The 26,365-nt window shown below is 46.0% G+C and overlaps 1 protein-coding gene and 1 long non-coding RNA gene across 3 annotated transcripts in view; one reads left to right on the forward strand and one right to left on the reverse strand.

The window, feature by feature from the left end:
• ASPG (asparaginase) overlaps nucleotides 1-21,802 on the forward strand; it is a 57,949-nt gene extending 36,147 nt beyond the window's left edge. For both annotated transcript variants that reach the window (XM_073570246.1, XM_073570254.1), the window contains exons 13-16: nucleotides 11,623-11,709; nucleotides 15,145-15,244; nucleotides 17,989-18,046; nucleotides 20,315-21,802. In XM_073570246.1, coding sequence (XP_073426347.1) covers nucleotides 11,623-11,709; nucleotides 15,145-15,244; nucleotides 17,989-18,046; nucleotides 20,315-20,340 — 271 coding nt within the window. In that variant the 3' untranslated portion in view covers nucleotides 20,341-21,802. The remainder of the gene's footprint in view (nucleotides 1-11,622; nucleotides 11,710-15,144; nucleotides 15,245-17,988; nucleotides 18,047-20,314) is intronic.
• Nucleotides 14,885-22,369, reverse strand: LOC141085134 (uncharacterized). The gene is made up of 2 exons (XR_012231218.1): nucleotides 22,045-22,369; nucleotides 14,885-15,272 (listed from the first exon to the last, which is right to left on the reverse strand). It is a non-coding gene; the product is annotated as an uncharacterized lncRNA (long non-coding RNA).
• Between the last annotated feature and the right edge of the window lie 3,996 nt (nucleotides 22,370-26,365).

Genomic DNA, 26,365 nt, shown 5'->3' on the forward strand with positions numbered 1-26,365 from the left:
AACACAAAAGATGCTTAAAGGGAATCTGTCACCCCTTTTTTGAGATATCATATAATGATATCATTCAATTGTGTGTCACATAAGGATTCTCTTATGTGACACACAATTGAATGATATCATTATATGATATCTCAAAAAAGGGGTGACAGATTCCCTTTAAAGGTGGAACCACCTTACTAATGTAGCCGCTGCCGACACACTTGATGCCTTCTGTAGCAATCATCGGCTTACTTACCCCATGTCATTGCCACGGATGCTCTTATTAGACCAGAAGACTATTCTAGGCATGATTCTTCTCCTGCACGGAAAATATAGCATAGCTCAAACTATAAGGCTGAGATTTCACATGAGGGGAAAAAAGCAGGCCCAGATCTGGTGGCCGCACGATTCTGTTGGTATACGGCGGTCTTGCCATTGGTCTGTGGTTTTGGTTGTGTGAGTACCCAGTAAATTACAGAAACGCGGAGGGCACCATCAGACAATAAAGCTAATTAGAAGGGATCCAACCGCAGTATGTCCAAATTGAATATACCACAAAAAGAGAGAGCCAAGAAGACATACGCCAAAAGCAGGGATCATCATAGAAAAATTACAAATTTTATTACATCGGATACACAAGACACCAAAGGTTGTTTAATGTTTAAATATACACCGAAATGTAATTAAGTCATAGCAGCTGTGAAGACTCACCGCATGGAGGAGGCACCAGCTGGCAGCGTGTAGCCGCTGAAACGGAAGTCACGGGGCACATGAGCCAGACCAGTATCATAGAAACCATAGACGCTGTATAGTAGTGATAAGAGCGCATGTCACAGTCAAATGTAATGCATCTCGGTGACTTTTACTTCCGCGCCTGCGCAATGGCGCTGGAAGGTCCTGTCTCTATCTTCTAAGATGCAGTCATGTGACCTATCTTGGCAGGTCCTATTGCTAGAATAATGTAGCGCTACTTAAACAAATATACCCTTCTGCTATAGCCATATAAATGGGTACAAAAATAGTCTTAAATAGCGATGGTCTGATAAATTCATTTAGGATGTAAAGCTTAGTAATATTAGCACATACAAATGGGTTTATGACATATGAGTGCCACATTAGGATACCATAAAACGCAAGTCACCGAATAGTGCAATTTTTGTATTCACTAGAGGAATATATTCATCAAATCAGAAAAATAGACAAAACATCATCATATGGAGAAATCAAGAGGTCATATCACCATAAAATTCCAAATTTTATTTGATGAAATTAGTACAGTAAACCTATTAAAATGAAAAAATGAGGACAAACAAAGCAAAGAAAAAACTGCTTTTAGAGGAATGAAGCAACCAGAAAAAATGCACTGATAAAGAAATTACAGACCATATGCATCAGCCTCACAAAGTTCATAGGTGAATATATCAAATAGCCTAAAAGGCTTGCATATAAAAAACACGCAATAGATAACTCGGTCAATAGACAGTTTTTGTACTGCTCACAATAAAGCATATATTATATTAAATATAGATAAAAAATATCTTCTATCCACATATAAATGTATTAAGCAGCCAAAAAAGACCTACAAATAAAGTGCATAGTGCAAAAGTAAACATATTATGTCTGGTAGCAACAGTAAAAAGTTCTTATATATCCATGTATGGACCATATTCAGAAGCACCCAGCCTGATTGCCTCAATACAATTCAAGTGATATAGTAAGGGTGTTGATATACAGGGCAGGTAACTTTTCCATTGGTTATTGACAATACTTGTGCTAAGTGTCGGGTTCCTGTCGCTGCACAGCAGGAATCCTGAGCCTTACTTCCGGTGGTCTCCCATTCTTCTCCAGCCGCAGAGGAGGTTGCTCAGCAAACTCGTCGGTCCCGGCACTCTGCCCAGACCAGCTCCGTGAGTTTGCTTGCTTCTGCCACCTCTGGCACAGCTATGGCAATACATGCTGCTCAGCAGCGAGATTCTCCAGGGACTAAGTCCCCATGTCGGGCCACTGAGCATGCCCGTGGAGTGATCTCCCACTGGAGATCGAAGGTCACGTGCTCAGGTCCTGCTCCTGTTCGGATTGGCCCATCCGAGAAGCCAGGAAGGTCCCGGACGCTCGCGGCTATAAAAGGGTCGCATGGCCGCTCGGCCATGCGCTAGGATAGACTGTATTTTCAGACTATAAGGAGTGAGTGATGTATGAATGTCTCTGGTGACTGACTCATTATGAAACCCCTAACCTTGGTACGCATGTGTTGTGCAGCCTAGCCTGCTAGCGCCCAGGCTTAGGCGTAGGTAGGTCAGAGTCTGAGTCAGGCATTAGTCTCATCAGTGACTCGGCACGCCTCAGTGCAAGTGCTCCACACTCCACAGCCAGCGTCTATAGCGGCGTTCGTGGCAGCGACGCCGTGCGCTCAGTGGGCCTAGAGGGACTCTAACCCCGTGTCCTTGGGGTAGAGATCTGTGGCCGTTTGCTGTGCGCCCTTTGGCCGGGTTCTGTGTGCTTAACAGGCTCCGGCATCCACATTCAGCGGTTGTGCGGCTCTGTGAATTAACAGTCCGCTCCTGTTCACGACTGTTTTCACACCGCTCTATTCTTCCGCCATTGTCTAGCAGCAGTGTACCACCTCTGCACGGTGGACCCCGGGCTGCGAACGCACCTACTACTACTTTATAATTTGGTGCGTTCCTCCAGCCCTATCATTATCCTAGCGCCAGGGTCTGGCTAGTAATGGCGGACGAACAGCGACTGCATAGGTACATCCAGCAGCTGGAGGGTAGGTTGGCAGCACTAGAGCGTTCCACCTCAGCTGCGGATGTTACCTCGGTCGCCGTCCAAGCAGCTAAAGAGGCTGTCGCCCGTGTCTCCACGGCCGGGCCTGCCCCGACCTTGTCCCGCCTCCCGCTGCCTGAGAAGTTCTCGGGTGATAGTGCTTCATGCAGGGGTTCGTGAGTCATTGCTCCATTCACCTGGAGTTGCTGGCCACACGATTTCCCTCCGAGCGGGCCAAGGTGGGGTTTATCATCTCCCTCCTGTTGGGCAGGGCCCTGGAGTGGGCCACCCCGCTGTGGGAGCACGGGGATCTCCTGGTACAGAATTCCACCCATTTCCTGGTCACTCTGAAGCAGGTGTTCCTGGGTCCTCGGGTCACGCACGATACCGCACTTTAGTTGCTGGCTCTAACCCAGGGTGCGTCTCTGGTCAGCCAGTATGCCATCCTCTTCAGAACTCTGGCCTCGGAGCTTGAGTGGCCCGATAAGGTTCTCATACCTGTATTCTGGAGAGCCCTGGCTGATTATGTCAAAGACGCCCTGGCCACCAGGGAGATGCCCACCACTTTAGAGGAGCTCATTACGGTCTCTACCCGAATTGACATTCGCTTCACGGAGCGAGGGCTGGAGCGCTCCAAGTCCCGCCAACGATATAAGTTGGCTCCAAATTTTGCTAGACCACTGGAACCTCCCGGTCAGTCCCCCGAGCCTCCAGAGGCCATAGAGGTGTCCCGCACGGGGTCCAGGACCCGGTCCGCACGGGGTCCAGGACCCGGTCCGCGCGGGTACCTCCAGTCTGCTTCCGTTGTCGGCAGACTGGGCACATTGCTAACCAGTGTCCACAGCGCTCGGGAAACGCTCCCGTCTAGTGGTTATCGGAGGGGGCCTACTAGACACCGCAACTTTCTCCTCCCCGAGGTCGAGTATATCCCCTATCTCTCCCAGAGACAGAGGCCATGTCTCAGTATATCAGGGAGAATCTGGCAAGAGGATTCATTAGGAATTCGGTGTCTCTGGCGGGAGCGGGATTCTTCTTTGTCCAAAAGAAGAATGGAGAATTACGTTCATGCATCGATTACAGGGGCCTTAATGCCATAACTGTTAAGAACAAGTATCCTCTGCCCCTGATATCAGAACTGTTTGATAGGCTATGGAGAGCGAGAGTGTTTACTAAGCTCGATCTGCGGGGAGCCTATAACCTGATTCGCATCCATGAGGGGGACGAATGGAAGACTGCTTTTAACACCAGAGATGGGCACTATGAATACCTGGTGATGCCTTTCGGGCTATGTAACGCTCCAGCCGTCTTCCAAGACTTTGTGAATGACACCTCGGTAGTTTCACACTGCATTTTCTCTCCGGGGAGAAGAACGTCCGGGCCGATGCTCTTTCCTGCTCTGTGGTGTCATCGGAGGAGGACTAGCCTCGGCTGATAGTCCCATCAGAGAGCCTGAGGACCGTTGCTCCGGTTGCTCTCGAGTCTGTACCTCCGGGCAAGACTTTGGTTCCTGCCCATCTGCGACCGGAGGTCCTCTCTTGGGCTAATTCGTCCAGGGTGGGTGTCCATTTCGGGATCAAACAGACCTCTGAACTCCTGGCGAGGACGTACTGGTGGCCGCATATGGCCCGTGACGTCAGGGACTATATTCGGGCGTGCGTCTCTTGCGCCCAGAATCAGCCCTCTCGGCAGCAGCCCGCTGGGTTACTCTATCTTCTGCCGGTTGCGTACAGGCCCTGGGAGATGGTCGGTATGGACTTTGTGGTGAGTCTGCCCAAGTCCAGCGGCAGCACTGTCATTTGGGTTATCACTGATCATTTCTCCAAGATAATAAATGATAATCTTTATATAGCGCTATTATCACTGTCTCCGATGGGGCTCACAATCTAAATTCCCTATCGGTACGTCTTTGGAATGTGGGAGGAAACGCACGCAAACACGGGGAGAACATACAAACTCCTTGCAGATGTTGTCCTTGGTGGGAGCCACAGATGGTGCATCTGGTACAACTCTCTCGGCTACCTTCGTCACGGGGCCTGGCAGCGTTGTTAATTAAACATGTTTTCCGCCTGCACGCCATGCTGGATAAGATTGTCAGCGACCGGGGTCCTCAGTTTGCATCTCGGTTCTGGAGAAAGCTCTGTTCTCTGCTCAGCACTGAGCTAAATCTCTCCTCGGCCTATCATCCCGAGATGAACGGGTTGGTTGAGAGAGCCAACCAGACCCTGGTGACATATCTGCGACATTTTGTCTCGGCCAGGCAGGATGATTGGGCATCCTTGCTGCCGTGGGCGGAGTTCGCCTTGAACAACGCTGTGGCCAACTCCACCGATCAGACCCCTTTCCTCTTAAATTACGGCCAGCATCCGCGTGTCCCCGTGCCCATGCCTGTGTCGTCCACTGACTCTAGGGTGGTAGACTGGGCGGTGGAGGCACGTGACATTTGGGATCGCACGCAGGATGCTATCTGGGCCTCCAAGGAGAGAATGAGGTCCTCCGCTGACACTCGCCGGCGCCCGGCTCTGACCTTCGCCCCTGGTGACTGTGTGGCTCTCCGCTTGAAACATCAGGCTCCGGGTGGAATCCGCTAAGTTCGCACTGCGCTATATTGGTCCTTTCAAGGTCCTCAAGCAGATCAACCCTTGGTCTACCGCCTGGCTCTTCCACCACACTTGGCCATCTCGGACACGTTTCTTGTCTCTCCTCAAGCCGGTTCACATGTCCCGGTGTTCTGAGCCATCTGCCGGGACATCTGACCTGTCGTCAGACGAGTTTGAGGTCAATGCCATCGTGGGATGCAAGATGATGCGGGCCAAAAAATTTTATTTGGTGGATTGGAAGGGTCATGGTCCAGAGGCTCGGATCAGGGAGCCGGTGGAGAACATCCACGCTCCTCTTCTCATTGCGGAATTTGAGAGAAGCGAGGCTCAGAGAGGAGGGGGCCCTAGGGGGGGGTAATGTTAGGCGTCTGGTTCCTGTCGCTGCACAGCGGGAATCCCGAGCATTACTTCTGGCGGTCTCCCATTCTTCTCCAGCTGCAGAGGAGGTTGCTCAGCAAACTTGTCGGTCCCGGTGCTCTGCCCAGACCAGCTCCGTGGGTTTGCTTGCTGCTGCCACCTCTGGCTCAGCTATGGCAATGCATGCTGCTCAGCAGCGAGATTCTCCAGGGACTAAGTCCCCATGTCGGGCCACTGAGCATGCCCGTGGAGTGATCTCCCATTGGAGATCGAAGGTCACGTGCTCAGGTCCTGCTCCTGTTCGGATTGGCCCATCCGAGAAGCCAGGAAGGTCTCGGACGCTTGTGGCTATAAAAGGGTCGCATGGCCGCTCGGCCATGCGCTAGGATAGACTGTATTTTCGGACTATAAGGAGTGAGTGATGTATGCACGTATGAATGTCTCTGGTGACTGACTCATTATGAAAGCTCTACCCTTGGTACGCATGTGTTGTGCAGCCTAGCCTGCTAGCGCCAAGGCTTAGGCGTAGGTAGGTCAGAGTCTGAGTCAGGCATTAGTCTTATCAGTGACTTGGCACACCTCAGTGCAAGTGCTCCACACTCCATAGCCAGCGTCTATAGCGGCTTTCGTGGCAGCGACGCCGCACGCTCAGTGGGCCTAGAGGGACTCTAACCCCGTGTCCTTGGGGTAGAGTTCTGTGGCCGTTTGCTGTGCGCCCTTTGGCCGGGCTCTGTGAGCTTAACATGCTCCGGCATCCACGTTCAGCGGTTGTGCGGCTCTGTGAATTAACAATCCGCTCCTGTTCACACTGGGTGACGTAACCCACGTGTGACTGTTTTCACACCGCTGTATTCTTCCGCCATTGTCTAGCAGCAGTGTACCACCTCTGCACGGTGGACCCCGGGCTGCGAACGCACCTACTACTACTACTTTATAATTTGGTGCGTTCCGCCAGCCCTAACAACTCGTGCCTAATAGGATTTGTACACCTGGACACTAGGGGTATCTCTTTAGAGAAAAACTAAAGGTTTTTGAATAAACCATCTTATGTTTTTGTTCAATCTTACAATAATAAGAATAATAATGTTGAATAAATAAAGAGAGCTCCCTTAAACTAAAAATGATATGGGCTGGCTTATTAATAATAATAATAATAATAAGCAAATCTTGTTCAAGTTGGTCTCTAATGATGAAGTTCTAAATTGTGTCGACACTTTATATGTACTGAGATCCTTTATGGAACTTATAGACTGTTATGTCTATTTTTCTGATTTGATGAATATATTCCTCTAGTGAATACAAAAATTGCACTATTCGGTGACTTGCGTTTCATGGTATCCTAATGTGGCACTCATATGTCATAAACCCATTTGTATGTGCTAATATTACTAAGCTTTACATCCTAAATGAATTTATCGGACCATCGATATTTAAGTCTATTTTTGTACCCATTTATATGGCTATAGCAGAAGGATATATTTGTTTAAGTAGTGCTACATTATTCTAGCGCTAGGACCTGCCAAAATAGGTCACATGACTGCATCTTAAAATATAGAAACAGGACCTTCCAGCGCCATTGCGCAGGCGCGGAAGTAAAAGTCTCCGAGATGCATTACATTTGACTGTGACATGCGCTCTTATCACTACTATACAGCATCTATGGTTTCTATGATACTGGTCTGGCTCATGTGCCCCGTGACTTCCGTTTCAGCGGCTACACGCTGCCAGCTGGTGCCTCCTCCATGCGGTGAGTCTTCACAGCTGCTATGACTTCATTACATTTCAGTGTATATTTAAACTTAGTGGATCTGCAAGCACCACCATCTTTCTCTACCCCTGATGAAGTCACACTTGTGACGATACGCGTCGGGTTATGGGAGCTGTACCTTGCCCTATCACACCCCATTCATATGTAATGGTCATTTGTATTCAGTGAGCATGTCCGTCATTATTCCACCAGCCTGCTCTCTCGGGTGGTAAAGTACGTATATGGGAAAGGGAGGTCACAAATTTTTTCATTTATTTGATTACTTTGCAACTGTTTTGGCTTTCCTGAGTCCGGTAGTTCATTTTTTCATACTGGATTCTGGATAACTTAGTAGTTCCCAGGTTAGTGTATCATATTGGACGAATATTTGATGCCACAATACTTTACCCTGATGTGCTTGGTTGTATATGTTTTCCTGCTCATACTTACCACATCTCCCCTTTTTTGTATAAATTCTTTGTTGCAAGATATCTGTACCTACCATATTGTCGTGGATGTACTTAAAATGATGTATTTAGCAGCAATGCATATTTAGATATCCTACCTTCACATCTATAGAAGGCTTAGTGTATTACACACATTATCATGTGGACTTGCTGCACATATTATGTGTATTTAATTGGGTGATGTTATATAGGGCTTGCTATTGTTCCCATGTGTACAGGTTAGGGCTAATAACCTTTGTTTATTTTAAATGCTTTAAAAACAACCTTTGGTATCTTGTGTATCCGATGTAATAAAATTTGTAATTTTTCTATGGTGATCCCTGCTTTTGGCGTATGTCTTTTTGGCTCTCTCTTTTTGTGGTGAGTACCCAGTAAGTAACGTAAAGCACATAAAATTTTGGGTAGAAGATACGTGGATTACACAGGTCAACGAAAAAAAAATTTTTTTCTGGTGTCCAAAATATTTTAATGAATTTGGGGTATTTTTGGGGTGCTGATTCTGAATATGTCATCAGTTTTGCCAGATTGGCTCAAGTTTTTGAGATTTTTGGTATCTTATTTATAGCACTTGTTGGTAAATGCGACGCATCATCTCATTAATTTCTTTGGATTAGTACTTGAACTGAGCAGTTCTCAATATAGTTTTGTGTTAATTAGTGTTCTAAAAGTTTGTTCATAGCTTGATTTTTGCACTAACTTTATGTTGTTGTCTGTTTTCCAGTGAAAAGCATGAACTCATCATGAAGAAGTTGTCTTAACGATCCAGACTCATTCTGTTACATTTGTGGTGAATATACACTGCCAAAACATAGAAGAAACATAACACACTTCGTAAAAAAAGTGTATTTTGCCTATTTTGGGGTTATGCTTGGGGACCAAGACAAGTTTTGGGCACCACACATAGTGTGCAAAGCATGTATCGAATTATTACGAAAATGGAGCAAAGGACAAAGAAAAAGCTTCAAATTTGGTGTTCCAATGGTGTGGAGAGAGCCAAAAAATCATCATGATGACTGTTATTTCTGTGCAGTGCAAGTGCAAGGATTCAATAAGCATAAGAAACGAAAATGGGAGTAACATGGAATCTGCAAGAAGGCCTGTCCCTCATTGTGAAGATGTGCCTGTACCTGTGTTTACCATAAATAACAGTCATCATGATGATTTTTTGGCTCTCTCCACACCATTGGAACACCAAATTTGAAGCTTTTTCTTTGTCCTTTGCTCCATTTTCGTAATAATTCGATACATGCTTTGCACACTATGTGTGGTGCCCAAAACTTGTCTTGGTCCCCAAGCATAACCCCAAAATAGGCAAAATACACTTTTTTTACGAAGTGTGTTATGTTTCTTCTATGTTTTGGCAGTGTATATTCACCACAAATGTAACAGAATGAGTCTGGATCGTTAAGACAACTTCTTCATGATGAGTTCATGCTTTTCACTGGAAAACAGACAACAACATAAAGTTAGTGCAAAAATCAAGCTATGAACAAACTTTTAGAACACTAATTAACACAAAACTATATTGAGAACTGCTCAGTTCAAGTACTAATCCAAAGAAATTAATGAGATGATGCGTCGCATTTACCAACAAGTGCTATAAATAAGATACCAAAAATCTCAAAAACTTGAGCCAATCTGGCAAAACTGATGACATATTCAGAATCAGCACCCCAAAAATACCCTAAATTCGATGAAATATCTTTGGCACCAAAAATGCTGTTGACCAGTGTTATAGGAGCTGTTGCTTCTGAGATCCTAAGTGGTCGTCTAATCAGTGGGGGAATGCATCAGCAAGTGTTTCGTTTTCTTGCAGCGCCACCACGAGGAGGAGAAGTATTACACCGACTATTGCACTTGGTATATTTTCTGTATATTGTGTGGACAGGCTGAGTCCTCCAAGATGAGAGAGCGCCAATCTCCATTGTAATAGAGGATTGCCCTGGACAGGAGATGCCAACCCTCTGAAATATTATAGAATTCGAGGTGTTGTTTTTTTGTCTTGAGCATTTACAACGACCCGACCTCTCATTGATATTATTGGGCACAATGTAATTCTTCACTTACCCTGTGGAGGCACCGCACATTTGCTACAGGGTTCCTCTACAGATTACTCCTGATTTCTAGGGTCCCCACAGCAGGTCGCCCCCTCAACTTTTTTTTTTTTTTTAAATATACGTTTGTGTAACTTTTTACGTCTGACTGTGGTCACTGTTCTGCGTGTTCATTTTTGTATTGGAAGCAAAAAAGTTAAACTTTTTTTTTCTTTTCTGTGTAAGAGTTGAACTTTGCTAATGTGAGAAAGTCGCCCTGTGGTGCCACACCCGGCCAGCGCCTCAGGAGCTTCTGGAAGATTTCTACACTAAAGTGATCAGTACCAGCCCTGTTCTTAGGCAGGATACCATACAACGCCGCTGTCATTATGTATTCCTGGATGAGATGTTGGGACAGGATCGCAGCGCGGGGCGCTCCTGCACAGGCTTGTCGGGCTGGGATTATATAATGCAAGCACTGCTTGTTTTCTTTCCTCCCAGGACTTGCAACCTATGGGGGACCCCAAATGTGAATAGATCTACGAGTGCCAACATGCAGGAGGGCATTCTACTTTAGGGGAAAGAAAATAACAAAACAGTAAATAAAAGTCCATTATTTTTTTTGCAGTTTTAACAAGTAATTTAATAGGAAAAATAGTGGCGTGAAGTAGTATCAGACGTTTATATGGCAGAGACCTGAAAACTGTACATGGTACATAATCGAGTAGTAATATAGTGCGCGGATGAGTAAAAACACCATTATTGCATCTATTTATTGCCAACTTTTTGGTATTTTGCACCTTTTTTTGTGCTAAATCTTTCCTTGTCTTGTGGCCGTAACTTGAGGTTTCCAGATATTTTTACTTGATTCGTTGTTTTCAAAAAGTCCCTAAAATTTGTTGTAAATGGCCTCCATGTCCCCCTCATGCAGTTATTGTTTGAACACCAGGAAATTGAGTAATTTTTTTTTTTTTTCAATATTTTGAAAAACACGCACAAAAATGGCACGAAAAACGTCAACAACTATCACAAGATATAGAAAAAATGACTAACCCCCCCCCAAGATCTGTACAATAGGGGCCGTGCACACTAGTCAGTTTTGTGCTAAATACAACTGTGTCTCAGATCCAAACACAAAGAAGTAAGTGGTCCTGGTGACGTCACATCTACCGGCAGATGGCTGTAGACGGGACACCACCGGCCGCCTCACCTCCTGATGTGAACATGAACTGATCGATTACCCTGAAAAACAAAATCGTTTGTGTGAATAGTTCTATTAAACTCTACGGTCTGTTCTTGAAACTGCTCATGAAAGAGAATTGCTGCCATGTGAACATGCCCCAAGGGGAGTGTATACCATACATGAGACCCTCTGCCTGGTCAGTGTGTCTTTCCGCTGAGACATGGAAGGACAGAAGTGCCGCACTGTATGTGAGTAGTTAGCCTTGTTTGTTGTCCATTATTGCTCCGGGACTTCATCTGGATAGAATACAGCACAGATAGGAGAGGGACCTAAAACCAGCCTCCTCCCACCTCTCCCCCAAACACCCTTTCCGAGTGGACAATCTAACCACCGAATGACGCTCTTTTATTGACCCCTGTACTTGTGCCTATGGCGTTCATTGCTTGCAATAATTAGCTGTGGAGTAATGCATTTTATTTTTATTTTCTAGACAAATTGAGGTGATCAAGCTGTTACGACAGACGGGCGCTCACCTTTCCTGGGAGGAGCTGGAGCATAGCGGCACAGAACTCTGCAGGTAAAAATTAGTGGCGGCAGACCACCAAGATGTACCGGCGCCATGTGACCAAGCATACCAGGCCATTACATACACGCCAAGGCAGGAAGAGCCTCTGTGGGGGCTCCGTCAGCTCTACGGACAGGTCTGATTAGTAAATGATAGATGCTAATGATAGATGATAACAATGCTGGAACTTTTTTTTTTTAAGACTATTAGAAAATACTTATTATAAAAGTCAGAAGAAACAGGTCGTCTATGGACACTAGTGACCCACTTCTACTCCGCAGCGGGTGGTTTCTACCCCTGAACATTACTGCTCTCTAATATATTGGCGGTAGGTTAGAAGTAGGAAAAGTAGCTTTGCAATGCTATAAATCACACAGCAATCAGAGACACAAGAATCAGCGGTGTTCAAGGTAGAGTATTGGCAAAGATGGTTCCAGGGTCATTTTCTCATGTCCTCACCTGGACGTGGCAGCCTCAGCTGTTTTGCCTGATAACAGCATGTCCTGTTGACTAGAATAGGATGTATGCACGATCCATGCACGCAGTGATCGGCAGCGGCTCTCGCCTACCCATGCGGTAATGCGAGACACTGGATGACCCTTTCCAGGTCACATACATTGGCACAATCCCTGTTCATTTTTGAACTTGCAGTCGCTTTGGATATTTTGGTGACCTGACGGCCCTGGGGCGCTAATTGCAACCAATGCTCGACTTGTTGTAATTGGCCAGTGCATTGATCCCTCGGAGGGTTGACTATGTGGAGGTTACGGTGCAGGCCGGGTCACTCAGGAAGTACCAGGCCGGTAATGTGCTGCGCGCCTGCACTGTATGCGGGGAGAGGCTCACACATGGCATTCCTGTACACACGATACACGCCGCTCATCCTGAGGAACTGGTTTACTTAGTCTGATGTCCTGGCACGGAGGGAATGTATTCACAGAAGCGCGGTATGTGTGGTGCGGAGTCCGGCCAAAAGATCATCTGTCACAATACAAGTATATACCTTCCTTAAAGGGAAAGTTCACAACGTAAAAATGCATTTATAAAGTTACTATTTTACATGAGAATAAAGCTTTGGCGCAACATCTGTAATTATGCAACTGGTCTTAAAAGGATCCCACAGAATGGGAAGAACATGGCTGTTTTGTTCCATGTGTCTGGTTCTGCAGCCTTGCCCTATAACTTTAGTAGATCTCATCTGTAATACTGGACACAACCTGGGGACAAGTGTAGTTTAGTGTTGGGGGCACCTGATTAACCAAAGTGGCCTGCATGAGTCTGCTGTTTAGAGGGTTGACAAGTCCCACAAAAATATTTATGGGGGAGTTGTCGGCCGAACAAGGATTCGGCCACCCGTCCTCTATGGTGTACAGTCACAGTGTAGTTGTCAGATGCAGGGACTAGTATTGTAGGGGAACATGGCTGCAAACAAGCCCTGAAGTCCTAATTCTGCAGAGGAGCTGTGTACACAAACCTATCGAGGGGCAACATCTGCCACTCTCTGCCAACCATGGGTGGCTAATGCAGGCGCCATTACTGCTAAAGGGCAATACAGCGGTATGTCCCCTAATACGTAACTGAGGAGGTCTTCACTTCTGGTCTCCAACATAAAAATGAATGAATCCAATAATAAATTTGATCATCTGGTCGCTATCTTCTCCAACTCCCCCATAGACATGTCTCCGCTGTGCGCTTTGGTGGTCTCAGAGAGCCGCTATCAGACCGGCGGTAGCTCATCTCACAGAGAACAAAAGGATTGGCCACTAACGTAACCCACCCCTAGATCCTTCTTTCCCCAACATCTGTCTGGGGGCCCCTTACTCATTGTCATATAGAGGTGGGTTTGGACATACAGTGTGTGTATGTGTATATGTATGTGTGTGTGTGTATATATATATATATATATATATATATATATATATATATATATATTATTCTCAAAATTATAATTTTTTTTTACATTGCCAGCTATGGGAAGTGGACCATAGTTGGTTATCTGCCGTCATCTATTATCTGAGCCTTTCAGAAACACCGCTAACCAAAACGGATCTTTCACAAAAGGAGAAAAATAACTAAAACTAAAGTCTGTATCAGGAATTGCTTTGTTGCTAGAAGATCCCTTATTTTTAGAAGGTTTATATATTAAAAAAAAAAAAATCTGCAACCGCTGCCATGTTTGTATCTGTGCTTCTTCTAAGGCCTCTTTCGCACTTCCGTTTTTTACAATCAGTCAAAATCCGCCAGGTTTTGAAAAAAACGGATCCGCAATTTTTTTTTGCGGATCTGTTTTTTCCCCATTGACTTTCATTATTGGCGGATCTTGACGGATTGCCGTCCGTTGCATCCGTTTTTGTGTGGATCCGCCATAATGTTGCTGTCCGTCACCATCCTCAAAGATTTCAAAACGGAGCTTGCAACGTTTTTTTGACCAGCGGATCCTCCAGACACTCATTTAAGCCGTAATTCTGCCTGGGTGCCGGACAAAAAAACTGAAGTGTGAAAGAGGCCTAAGGCCTCTTTCACACTTCAGTTTTTTGCATCAGTCAAAATCCGCCAAAAGGACGGATGGCGGATCCGTTTTAGTACTGATGACAACGGATGCCACCCGTCCGTTTTTTTGACGGATCCGCAAAATGAAGAATTTTAAAGGAATCGCAGCCTGAGAGAGAGAGAGAGAGAATTTTTTTTTTTTTGTCCGGCACCCAGAAAGAATTTTGGGTTGAATGTGTGTCTGGAGGATCCGCCAGAGAAAAAAACGTTGCAAGCTCTGTTTTGAAATCTTTGAGGATGGTGACGGACAGGAACTTTTGGCGGATCCTCAAAAAAAACGGATGCAACGGATAGCAATCCGTCACAATCCGCCATTAATGGAAGTCAATGGATCCGTTTTTTTCAAAACCTGGCGGATTGTGACTGATTGTAAAAAACTGAAGTGTGAAAGAGGCCTACGCTGCAGCACAGGAAGTGTTGTCAGTGCGACGAGGGGCCTAATGACAAACCATATCTGAAATATTGGGAGAAGTTTGTAGTAAGCACCCGATCTTGGCGCAGGTCCTACAAAACCATTCCTTGGAGGTGGAGGAGACAGGTTGTAGATTTGTAACAGGTTGGAAAGTGCTGCTCTGTCTGGACATGTTTGGAGTTGTAGTTTCGAGAGACATAAGGACATTGTACTACAGAACAGCAGTAATTTCTGCTTGATACAATGTATCATTTATAGCTGGTATGTAGATTCGGCCACCGCTACGAGGTTAAACCCTTTAGAGAAAATATTTTCCCGGCCATCACAGTCCATACGTCCCCTGCTGAGGCGTTTCCACAACTATTGGGTGAATGGAAAAAAAACTTTAAAAAAGTGACTTGGTAAAAGTTTAAGCTAAATCCTGAAATTTACCCTCTGCTTGATCGACATGATGTGACACTACCCCTTTCCATTTGGTTTTCCAGTCTGGCCGCCAGCGGCGATGTCGATGGGTTAACTGCCTGGGATCTGGCCGGAGTTGACATGGACCAAGCCGGTTATGATGGGCAGACTGCGTATCAAGTTGTAAGTCCACAAAAATACTGACCAGTACCTGCAAATAGAATAGAACGAGCGGCTGTGACTGCATAATGTACAAAGAAACTAATACAGGGGCCTTTATCAGTGCTAAGATGTGCAAACATGTTATATATGTAGCCCGAAAAGTCTTGTCTGCATGAACTGCTCCACAGCGCTTCTTATCCATGGGCGTTGTCTGGTATTGTACCTTAGGCTAAACTCACAGCCATATTTTATAATTTCCCAGTATCAATCCTGGTCTCCGCCTCAATCATACAGTGGGTACGGAAAGTATTTAGACTCTTTTTTTAAATTTTTCACTCTTTGTTTCATTGCAGTCATTTGGTAAATTCCAAAAAGTTCATTTTTTTTCTCATTAATGTACACTCTGCACCCCATCTTGACTGGAAAAAAAAACAAATGTAGGAATTTTTGCAAATTTATTGTTAAAAAGAAAAACTGTAATATCACATGGTCATAAGTATTCTGTCCCTTTGGGTTTAGGTCAGGGCTCTGGCTGGGCCAGTCAAGAATGGTCACAGAGTTGTTCTGAAGCCACTCCTTTGTTATTTTAGCTGTGTGCTTAGGGTCATTGTCTTGTTGGAAGGTGAACCTTCAGCCAAGTCTGAGGTCCAGAGCACTCTGGAAGAGGTTTTCATCCAGGATATCTCTGTACTTGGCCGCATTCATGTTTCCTTCAATGGCAATCAGTCGTCCTGTCCCTGCAGCAGAAAAACACGCCCATAGCATGATGCTGCCACCACCATGTTTCACTGTTGGGATTGTATTGTGCAGGTGATGAGCAGTGCCTGGTTTTCTCCACACATACCTCTTAGAATTATCATCAAAAAGTTCTATCTTCATGTCATCAGACCAGAGAATGTTAAGCCCCCTTCTCACATGGCGAGATCGCTGAAGCGTCACCGATTTTGTGATGCAACAGCTATCTCGCTACATGTGACATGCAGCAGCGACCGCCAACCCCCCCACCCCCGCCCGATGGATATCGCTAATCATGCTCGAATGTCCTGGGCCACTTTTTCGTTGTCGGCGTTCCGCTGGCCAGCGCGCATCGCTGTGTTTGACGCCTACAAGCGACCTCGTTGGCGACAAAGAGCTCAGGGACGTAGGCGGGAATCGTTTGAAAAGCTGCTGTGTGACAAGGTACCAACAACCAGCGAGGTCGTTACACGGATCGCCGGATCGTTACTGCGTCACTGAAGAGATCTGACTGTTTGGCAGCTTACTAGCGACGCACCAGCGATCCTTACCAGATCATATCGATGTCGGGATCACTGGTGCGTCGCTAAGTGAAACGGGACCCTAATTTCTCATAGTCTGGGAGTCCTTCATGTGTTTTTTAGCAAACTCTATGCGGGCTTTCATATGTTTTGCACTGAGGAGAGGCTTCCGTCGAGCCACTCTGCCATAAAGGCCCGACTGGTGGAGGGCTGCAGTGATAGTTGACTTTGTGAAACTTTCTCCCATCTCCCTACTGCATCTATGGAGTTCAGCCACAGTGATCTTGGGGTTCTTCTTTACCTTTCTCACCAAGGCTTTTCTCCCACGATTGCTCAGTTTGGATGGACGGCCAGGTCTAGAAAGACTTCTGGTGGTCCCAAACATCTTCCATTTAAGGACTATGGAGGCCACTGTGCTCTTAGGAACCTTGAGTACTGCAAAAATTCTTTTGTAGCCTTGGCCAGATGTGTGCCTTGCCACAATTCTGTCTCTGAGCTCCATGGCCAGTTCCTTTGACCTCATGATTCTCATTTGGTTTGACATGCACTGTGAGCTGTGAGGTCTTATATAGACAGGTGTGTGTCTTCAATTTAATTAAACACAGTCTATGAAGGAGTAGAACCATCTCAAGGAGGATCACAAGGAAATGGACAGCATGTGACTTAAATGAGTGTCTGAGCAAAGGGTCTGAATACTTATGTCCATGTGATATTTTGGTTTCTCTTTTTTTATACATTTGCAAAAATTTCTATGTTTGTTTTATTTTTTTTCAGTCAAGATGGGGTGCAGAGTGTACAATAAGAAGAAAAAAATGAACTTTTTTGAATTTACCAAATGGCTGCAATGAAACATTTAAAGGGGTCTGAATACTTTCTGTACCCACTGTATGTGACGCTGTTAGTTAGGGTCAAGAGACCTACAGTTTCACCCAGAATTGCAGGAATTTTTAGAGTGGAAACACTGGGATTTTGCACTTACAAACACAGTTTTTACATCAATTTCTTAAGCTGTCATAGAAGCTGACAGGGAAAAACCTTAATAAATGTGTTCAGATCAGCAGCGTCTTTAGACGCACAGTGTCACCAAGTTTTCATGAAGTCTCATACATTTTGCTCCAATTGTTAATTGCAGCAGGTTTCCTACACATAGTTTCTTTTGCGCTACATGTTAACAAGGCCCTAGGATCAGACGGGTCTCCAGGACGAATGTGCTGAGGAACGTCTGATGCAGACCTATCACCCTGGCCATATTCCCCCAGACCTAACCCTTTGTATTGTAGAGGCTGATCTGCGGTGATCTTTGCAGTAGATACCGTAGGTCTGTGGACCTCCAGGCAGCCGCAATAGTCCATTTAGGCTGTGGGACTCATTACAATCTCCTTCCTGATGCCGCTCCTGTAAAATGTAGCTGATCTCCCATAATGGGTGCTCACTAAAACAAAGCAGAACATAACAATGCGGTGTCCATGCTGTGTGATCGGCCGCTCTCATTTGTGCATTTACTTCCAGGCAGAAGATGTGGGGAATGAGGAGGTCCTGGAGTTTTTTCATCAAAAAAAGAGGACAGGTGAGAGGTTTGGGTTTTCTACATTACATTTAATGGCTTTGCTGCAAGGCCAGTCTTTCCTCAGCTGCTGAAGAACCTCTTATTAAACACTAAAGGAAAGTTACCCTACATATAATTGTTGGTTGGCATCAGAGGAAAAAAAAACTGTAAACTACTGGTGGGAGAGATAAGCAGTTTGGTTCTTATGTGGCACTGCTTATCTCCAGTCATCAGGTTCTCACATTACATCCATACACGTACAGTGGAGAAAAAAGTATTTGCTACAATGCTGACTTTGCAAGTTTTCCCACCCACAAAGAATGGAGAGGTCTGTATTTTTTGTGTTAGGTACACTTCAACTGTGAGAGACAGAATCTTTAAAAAAAAAATCCAGAAAATCGCATTGTATGATTTTTACATTATTAATTTGCATTTTATTGCATGAAATAATATTTGATTCAGTAGAAAAACAGAACTTAATATTTGGTACAGAAACCTTTGTTTGCAATTTCAGAGGTCAGATGTTTCCTGTAGTTCTTGATCTGGTTTATACGCAAGTTTCGTGGCTGTCAATGGGCAACATTGAGTTTCAGTTCCCTTCAAAGATTTTCTATTGGGTTCAGGTCTAGACACTGGCTAGGCAACGCCAGAACCTTGAAGTGCTTCTTAAGGAGCCACTCCATAGTTGCCTTGGCTGTGTGTTTTGGGTCATTGTCATGCTGGAAGACCCAGCTACGACCTATCTTCAATGCTCCTACTGAGGGAAGAAGGTTGTTGGCCAAAATCTCACAATACATGACCCCATCCATCCTCGCATCAATACTGTGCAGTCGAACTATCCCCTTTGCAGAAAAGCACCCCCAAAACATGATGTTTCCCCCACTATGCTTCACGGTTAAGATGGTGTTCTTGAAGTTGTACTTGTCCTTCTTCTTCCTCCAAACATGGCGAGTGGAGTTGGTACCAAAAATTTCTATTTTGGTCTCATCTAACCACTTAACCTTCTCCCATGCCTCCTCTGGATCATCCAGATGGTCATTGGCGAACTTCAAGCGAGCATGGACATGTGCTGGTGTGAGCAGGGGGACCTTGCATGCCCTACTGTATTTTAATCCATGATGGCGGAGTGTGTTACTAACGGTAATGTTTGAGACTGTGGTCTCAGTTCTCTTCAGGTCATTTACCAGGTCCTCCATTGTAGTTCTGAGCTGATTCCTGACCTTTCTCAGAATCACCCTTACCCCACGAGGCGAGATCTTGTATGAAGCCTCACACCGAGGAAGATTGACAGCTATCTTGTGTTTCTCCCATTTTCTAATTGTGCCAGCAGTTATTGCCTTCTCACCAAGCAGCTTGCCTATTGTCCTGTAGCCCATCCCAGCCTTGTGCAGGTCTCCAATTTTGTCCCAGGTTTCCTTAGACAGCTCTTTGGTCTTGGCCATGGTGGAGAGGTTGGAGTGTGATTAAGTGTGTGGACAGGTGTCTTTTATACAGGTAATGAGTTCAAACAGGTGCAATTAATACAGGTAATGAGTGCAGAGTAGGAGGCTTCTTAAAGAAAAACTAACAGGTCTGTGAGAGCCAGAATTCTTGATGGTTGGTAGGTGATCAAATATTTAATTACATTTCATTTTATTATATGAAATATGTAAAAATCTTACAATGTGATTTTCTGTTTTTTATTTTTAGATTCTGTCTTTCACAGTAGATAAAAATTACAGACCTCTCTATTCTTTGTAGGTGGGAAAACTAGCAAAATCGGCAGTGTATCAAATACTTATTTTCCTCACTGTACATGAGCAGTTCGGTATTCCTGCATTTTTTTTCCAAAGGGGAGAGCGGAGTAACACATTGGCCACCAACAGTGATATTTAGCAATCTCACATAAGGGCAGAGGATCAGGCATATTGAAATCTAACATGTCCCATCCTTCTTAACCCCCCCAACGTCTGCCGAGTTAATAAACCCCCTCATACACATTACATAGTGGGATGACAAACCAGGGTGGGCATCTAATGCCACAAGTACGAGCCATGTGAGAAGGGGGGAGAAGGGATTTTCCTGCTGAGTACCCCTTTTTATTCGTGCATCTCACTCCACAGGATTCCTGTAGAGCCATTCGTCTTTTGGTTCTTCCACTTTTTTCACACTTCACTAGTCTTTGCTCCGTCAATAGAGATGGAAGATTTGGAAGCACAGAGCTCCAGAGAGGCCGGCAGCACAGACCTCACCGCTGACCACGGCTGAATTACTGGCTTACACACTTTTTCTTTCTTTCTGCTATTTCAGATTTTCCTCAATGGCAGTTCGAGTGATAAAGAGAACTACCGGAGTAGCTGAAGACATCCCACACGTGGACACTTCAGTAGCAGATTGTATTCTTCTTCCAAAGCACAACCCCTCGGACTTGTAGGTGCTGCAGGGTCTCCATCTGTCCGCCCTGGGCTCAGGACCATGCTCACATGTTTGAAGCACACCTTTGTTCCCCATTTCTGGTCTCTGATTTCCAAGTCCGGTGTGGCTACATTTAAAGCACAATGTGAACGTGGTTTCAAGGGACTTTCCAGAATCTTAAAATACAGCACCACTTCTATTCAGGGGATCTGTCCAGTATTGTAATATTCACATGGAAGAACGTGCAGTACCAAACACTGCCTATGCAAAAGGAGGACGCCGTTCCAGGGGGAAAAAAATGGCCTCTTTCTAATTCTGAACAACTTCTGGTAAATGTTTAATGTTAAGAAATAAGATACAGGGAGGAATAAAAGGTTTGACTGGAATTAGAAAACAGGGTCTGGTTTGCCTTTTAAACACAGCGCCCCCCCCCCGTTCTGTTTATGGAATTACAGCATATCCCAGTTCGGGTAAATGCTGCAGTACCGTGCCCGGCGTCAGCTCTGGACCCTGTTTTCTAATTGTTTACAGTATTTAAGGGATTCTACAGATTCAGTAAACGCTCTGCTCCAGGAAAGGGCCTGGGGAGGGTGCGTAATGACAGTGTCTCCACCACTGCTCCGGCCTGTTTGGCCGCAGCGCTGATGTCACGGTCACATAATGGAGCTCATTGGCTCTGCCTAAGTTTACGTCTCGAGCCGCTCAGCTCACCGATTATATCAGACACCAGGTGCAGTGGCGGAGATTCATGCTGGAGGGTGGGGTAAAGAAGTTTTCTTTTGTTTAGTTTTTTTTGTAATAAACAGAACATGAAAACCCCTTTAACTCCTGCCATTTCAGAGCCCAGTCTGCCTGACCCGATGCCCTAAGTATTACTGAGCCAGAATCGTTGCTACAGACGTTTCTTGACATCCTCATTGACAGTAGCCGTTGGGTATTTCATCCCTAATAACCTGTCTGTCCGGAGTGACTGCTGCCGAGCTTCTTACTGGATCAGCACAGTACTGCGGGGGACAGCAGCCATTCCTCTGCAGCAGTGGTCCCTGCTTAGCTGTGTGTTGTATATGTTTTATAGTGTTGCGTGTAAACCTGTGAGTGTGCGCTCTGATTGTATTCCTCTGTTAGTGCAGCACGGGTTATATCTGCGGCCCTGGAACACGACGGGTGTGTCGCATTGCTGTGCACATTGCCGCCATGGCAGAGATGTTTCCACTCAGTCGCTTTTTGTCTCGGGGCAGGGAGGTGCACAAGATGGACCTGCTACAGGCATGTGTCCGGAACAATGCAATATTATCTGTACTATATGTGTATACGTGAAGGCTTCTCGGGCCGAATTCTCCTCTGTGTCAATCAGTATTAGCAATAAAGTTTTATCAAAACAAATCATCGATATGTTGCTTCATCTCGAAGTTTCTAAGCAAATGCCACAATGTTATTTATTAAATATATAGCTCCCATTTCTCTAGTCACCTTCCACGACAGCGTAGGGAGGTTGCCTCTTAGCCCTGATGGGGGACAGGAAACACAGAGAGGTTAAAAGGCCCTCCCACTTGCCATAGTCTTTCCTGTTCCCCATGGGGCAGGGAGAGGTCTCTGTGTGCTGCAGTGGCCGGCGACTGCAGTACCTTTCTTTGACAGGCAGCGGTGGTGGCGTTCTTCCTCCTCCATGCTGCTCCCGTTGTCCCCACTTGCGGCGGCCTCGGGACTCCTCCTAGCCTTTCTGCGCCCCCGCGAGGGTAAAGCAGGCCAGCAATCCCGACCAGGGGCCTCCCGCAGCTCCCCGGTCTTTCCCCCCTCCTCGGCGCGTTGCTCGGCATCCTGGAGGTGACGTCATTGGAATGCATGTGTCACTTCCGGGACTTGTGTTCCACACTGAAACGCATCTTCACTTCCGGCCGGCTTGCTGGGGGCTGAGCGGCGCGCGGTGCATGCAAACAGCATTCCTGCCTGCACATGGGCCCAGGGAGGGGAGCCTAATCACGCTGGGGGCAGGGGCTTGCTGCCATAAAACCTGCCTTAAGTCGCCACAGAGGAAAGACTGATACCCTACCAGTATGGAAGGCACTTCATGCCCTGCATCTGCAGAGCCCAGTGCTACCCCTGCTACAGTAACTTGTATGGGGGGGGGGGGTCCTTGGGGGGGGGGGGAATAGACTTTAGGGGACTCCTTCTGATACTACTCTCCCTCTCTCCTTAGGGAGACAAGTCTACCCCCAGAGCCACTAACAGAAAGAAGTGTGCTATTAGTAACATAAAGCTTACCCTCACTATGGGACAAGAAGCTCTGCCAAACATGTATTGATAAAGTAGTTAGAGCAGAACAACCTTCCCTACTGGAAGAAATTCGCTCACTGGTCAAACAGGAGGTTCAGTCCTCCTTGGCTGCTTTTCTTCCTCCACCACCTCCCTCTCCAGGGAAAAAGAGGAAAATACAAATTGAGGACTCTGAGTCTGATTCAGACCATTCCTATGTATCATCCTCTGGTAAATGGGAAGAATCGGCATCACCTAAGGCCCCTGAAACCAGGAAATACCTTTTTTCCTCTGATCATATAGAGGAGCTGGTATCTGCTGTACGCAGCACTATGGGGCTGAAAGAGGTGTCAGAGCCTCAGTCCATTCAGGACCAAATGTTTGGTGGGCTGAACAGGGAAAGGCATAGGGTTTCCAGTACATGGTAATATCCTTGACTTGGGACATACCCAAGGTAAGATGTACAGGTGGCAAGGGTTGCGAAAAAAAACACGCTCCCTTACGAAGATTCCTCACAACTAAAAGACCCAATGGACACAAAAATAGAAAGCCTCCTAAAAAAGTCTTGGGAAACATCCACTTCAATATAGTTCTAAGTTATGGCTGAGACTCCTGTGAAAGACTGGCCTGCCCGACGTGGCAGCAATATGGCCACTTGTGGCCTGATCAGCACCGTGCTGGCAGAGACGAACCATGCCAATCAGGGGCACCTCCGCACTATTAATCAGATCACCTAATGGTGTATTCTGAGCACCAAACTAAAACGCCCATCCGTTTCCATAAGATCTGAAGTCATGGAGCTAGTCCCCAGCACCTCACTCCCCGAGTGTGAGCTTTTGTGCCCACATGTCCGAAAGCAGCAGCCTCCCCACTACTGTTTCTCGCTTGGTTCTTCGACAGCCACGTGACCATCTTACCATGTGCATAGGATGTACAACGTACAATCATCCCAATGCCCACAAAACTGCAGACACCGGACTATCCCCAGAGGTCAGACTGCAGGCTGTAATCCACAGCCACCAAAGCAAATAGAGAAGCCCCACATCTGACCCGGTCCTGCTTAGGTCTGCTGTCTCCATTGCTAATATGAAGCCACATTTCTACGTTACTAGAATGCCCCTTTAGGGCAGATTCTCACTCACCGCGTTTGTACATTTTTCGGGCATTTCCCTGCTTTTTTTGTGACTTGATATTCGCTTAAAGCCTATAGTGAAATATTCACCACACTGCCAACACTTTTTTATTTGGTGCATGTTCTGTATAAACATAGGTCATTATTAGATGGGTTGGGGGTCCGCCACTGTTCAGCTGATACCACCCGGTACAGAGCTGTTTGCTCTGTAGTTGCCTTCCTGGGTACTGCAGTTTAGCTACTGTTCCCTTCAGTAGGAGCTGAACTGCAGTTCCTGATTACGCCACTACACAGTGTGGGGCGCTGTGCTGCTTCGGCTCTGCACATGTGTTTTTTAGCAAACAGCTGATCAGTGAAGGGGTGTTAGACTGTAGGGGGGCTGATATTGAAGGCCCATCCTAAAGATTAGATGAGGGTCCGACCAAAAATCAATGGCCCAAAATTCATCTTTGCCTCCATCAACCAATTTTGAATTTTTGCTACATGCGCCATTCTCATCAGTCTTACAGACCGGAATAGTCTGTAGATGGCGGCAGCTACTGCTCCCCTCTACTATGCGGACAAACAGAGTTACACATGAAGCCAGTCACATCCACCATGGCCGTCCTTGTCTTCCCTGGGTTCAAAGCCGGTTCTCTGCTGCTGCCTCAGTCAATGACTATGTAAAGCCACAGTTGTGACATGACTGCTGCAGCGGCAGAAAGGGGAGGGTGAGTATCTGCTCTTTTTGTTATTTTACAACTATAAAAGTGATTTGTGACCAATTTGCTTAAAGTGAAAAATGCGTTTAATTTGATTAGGGAAGAGCTGCAATACCAGGCCCAACCTGTGAACAAGAGTGGCGCCGTTTCCTATTCTCTCAATAAGAGGAGAGTCCTTGAGTATTATACACCGTACCTCTCACACATATTGTGTGTTTCTTGCTTTCATTTTTCCAAGGGACGAAAAACACTTCAATTTCCTACTACTTGACTAATTAAAGGGCAATACAAACTATATTAATAACAAAGTGCCAACATATCTATATATAAAAATGTGTATGTATGTGTAAAGCCATACTCACTCCACACGCGAAGCCCCGTATAATATCTAATCTATATATATAAATATCTAATATATCTATTTCATAGGCACATCTTCTTGACCACAAGGTTACACTGCCTGTGTTGCCCATAGCAACCAATCACTAAGCATCTTTTATTTCACAGAGCTGTTTAAAAGATGAAAGCTGAGCTGTAATTGGTTGCAACGAGCAAACGTTTTCCCGCTCCACAACACCATGGACTTCTATGGCCCCCACCCTGGATATGCCCCAATCCCCCATCCACCTTCCCTATGCCATGGACTTCTATAGCCCCATCCTGGATATGCCCCATCCACCTTTCCTACAGCCCCTTCCCAACATCCCTACAGTCCCTATCCCTATTCCCTTTTGTACACTTGCTTTGGCAAAACTAATGTGTATTTAGTCCTGCCAATAAAGCTTCTTTGAATCTTTGAATCTTGAATCTTGAAAACACCTCAGCATACACTGACCGGGTGGGAGAAATCTAGCATCCACGGGAACGTAAGCTGCCAGCCATTGTCTGCCCCCCAGAAAGGAGCAGAGAGCACATGACAGAAATGAATCCCCCCTCCTCTATTACTGCCAGGTTCTATTGTTGCTGGCGTAGAAAATCGCATCTTCAGCATCCGCACACGCAGCTGCATACAGAGCCACACTGCCAGGTTACATAACGGCACATCTCCAGGAACTCCCTGCTCAGCGCCACCCGGCTCGAGACTATGGGATGGAGGATGTGTGATGGGTATATGGGCACTGGACTATGGGATGGAGGATGTATGATGGGTATATGGGCATGGGACTATGGGATGGAGGATGTGTGATGGGTATATGGGCATGGGACTATGGGATGGAGGATGTATGATGGGTATATGGGCATGGGACTATGGGATGGAGGATGTGTGATGGGTATATGGGCACGGGACTATGGGATGGAGGATATGTATGATGGGTATATGGGCACGGGACTATGGTATGGAGAATATGTATGATGGGTATATGAGCACGAGCCTATGGGATGGCGGATATGTATGATGGGTATATGGGCACGGGACTATGGGATCGTGGATATGTATGATGGTTATATGGGCACTCGACTATGGGAGGGAGGATGTATGATGGGTATATGGGCACGGGACTATGGGATGGAGGATGTGTGATGGGTATATGGGAACTGGACTATGGGATGGAGGATATGTATGATGGGTATATGGGCACTGGACTATGGGATGGAGGATGTGTGATGGGTATATGGGCACCGGACTATGGGATGGCGGATATGTATGATGGGTATATGGGCACCGGACTATGGGATGGAGGATGTGTGATGGGTATATGGGCACAGGACTATGGGATGGAGAATATGTATGATGGGTATATGGGTACAGGACTGTGGGATGGACGATATGTATGATGGGTATATGGCCACTGGACTATGGGATGGAGGATGTGTGATGGGTATATGGGCAAGGGCCTATGGGATGGAGGATATGTATGA

Source organism: Dendrobates tinctorius, unplaced genomic scaffold (assembly GCF_039654945.1).
Source record: "Dendrobates tinctorius isolate UK_male_01 unplaced genomic scaffold, ASM3965494v1 ptg000006l, whole genome shotgun sequence".
Classification (NCBI taxonomy): domain Eukaryota; kingdom Metazoa; phylum Chordata; class Amphibia; order Anura; family Dendrobatidae; genus Dendrobates; species Dendrobates tinctorius.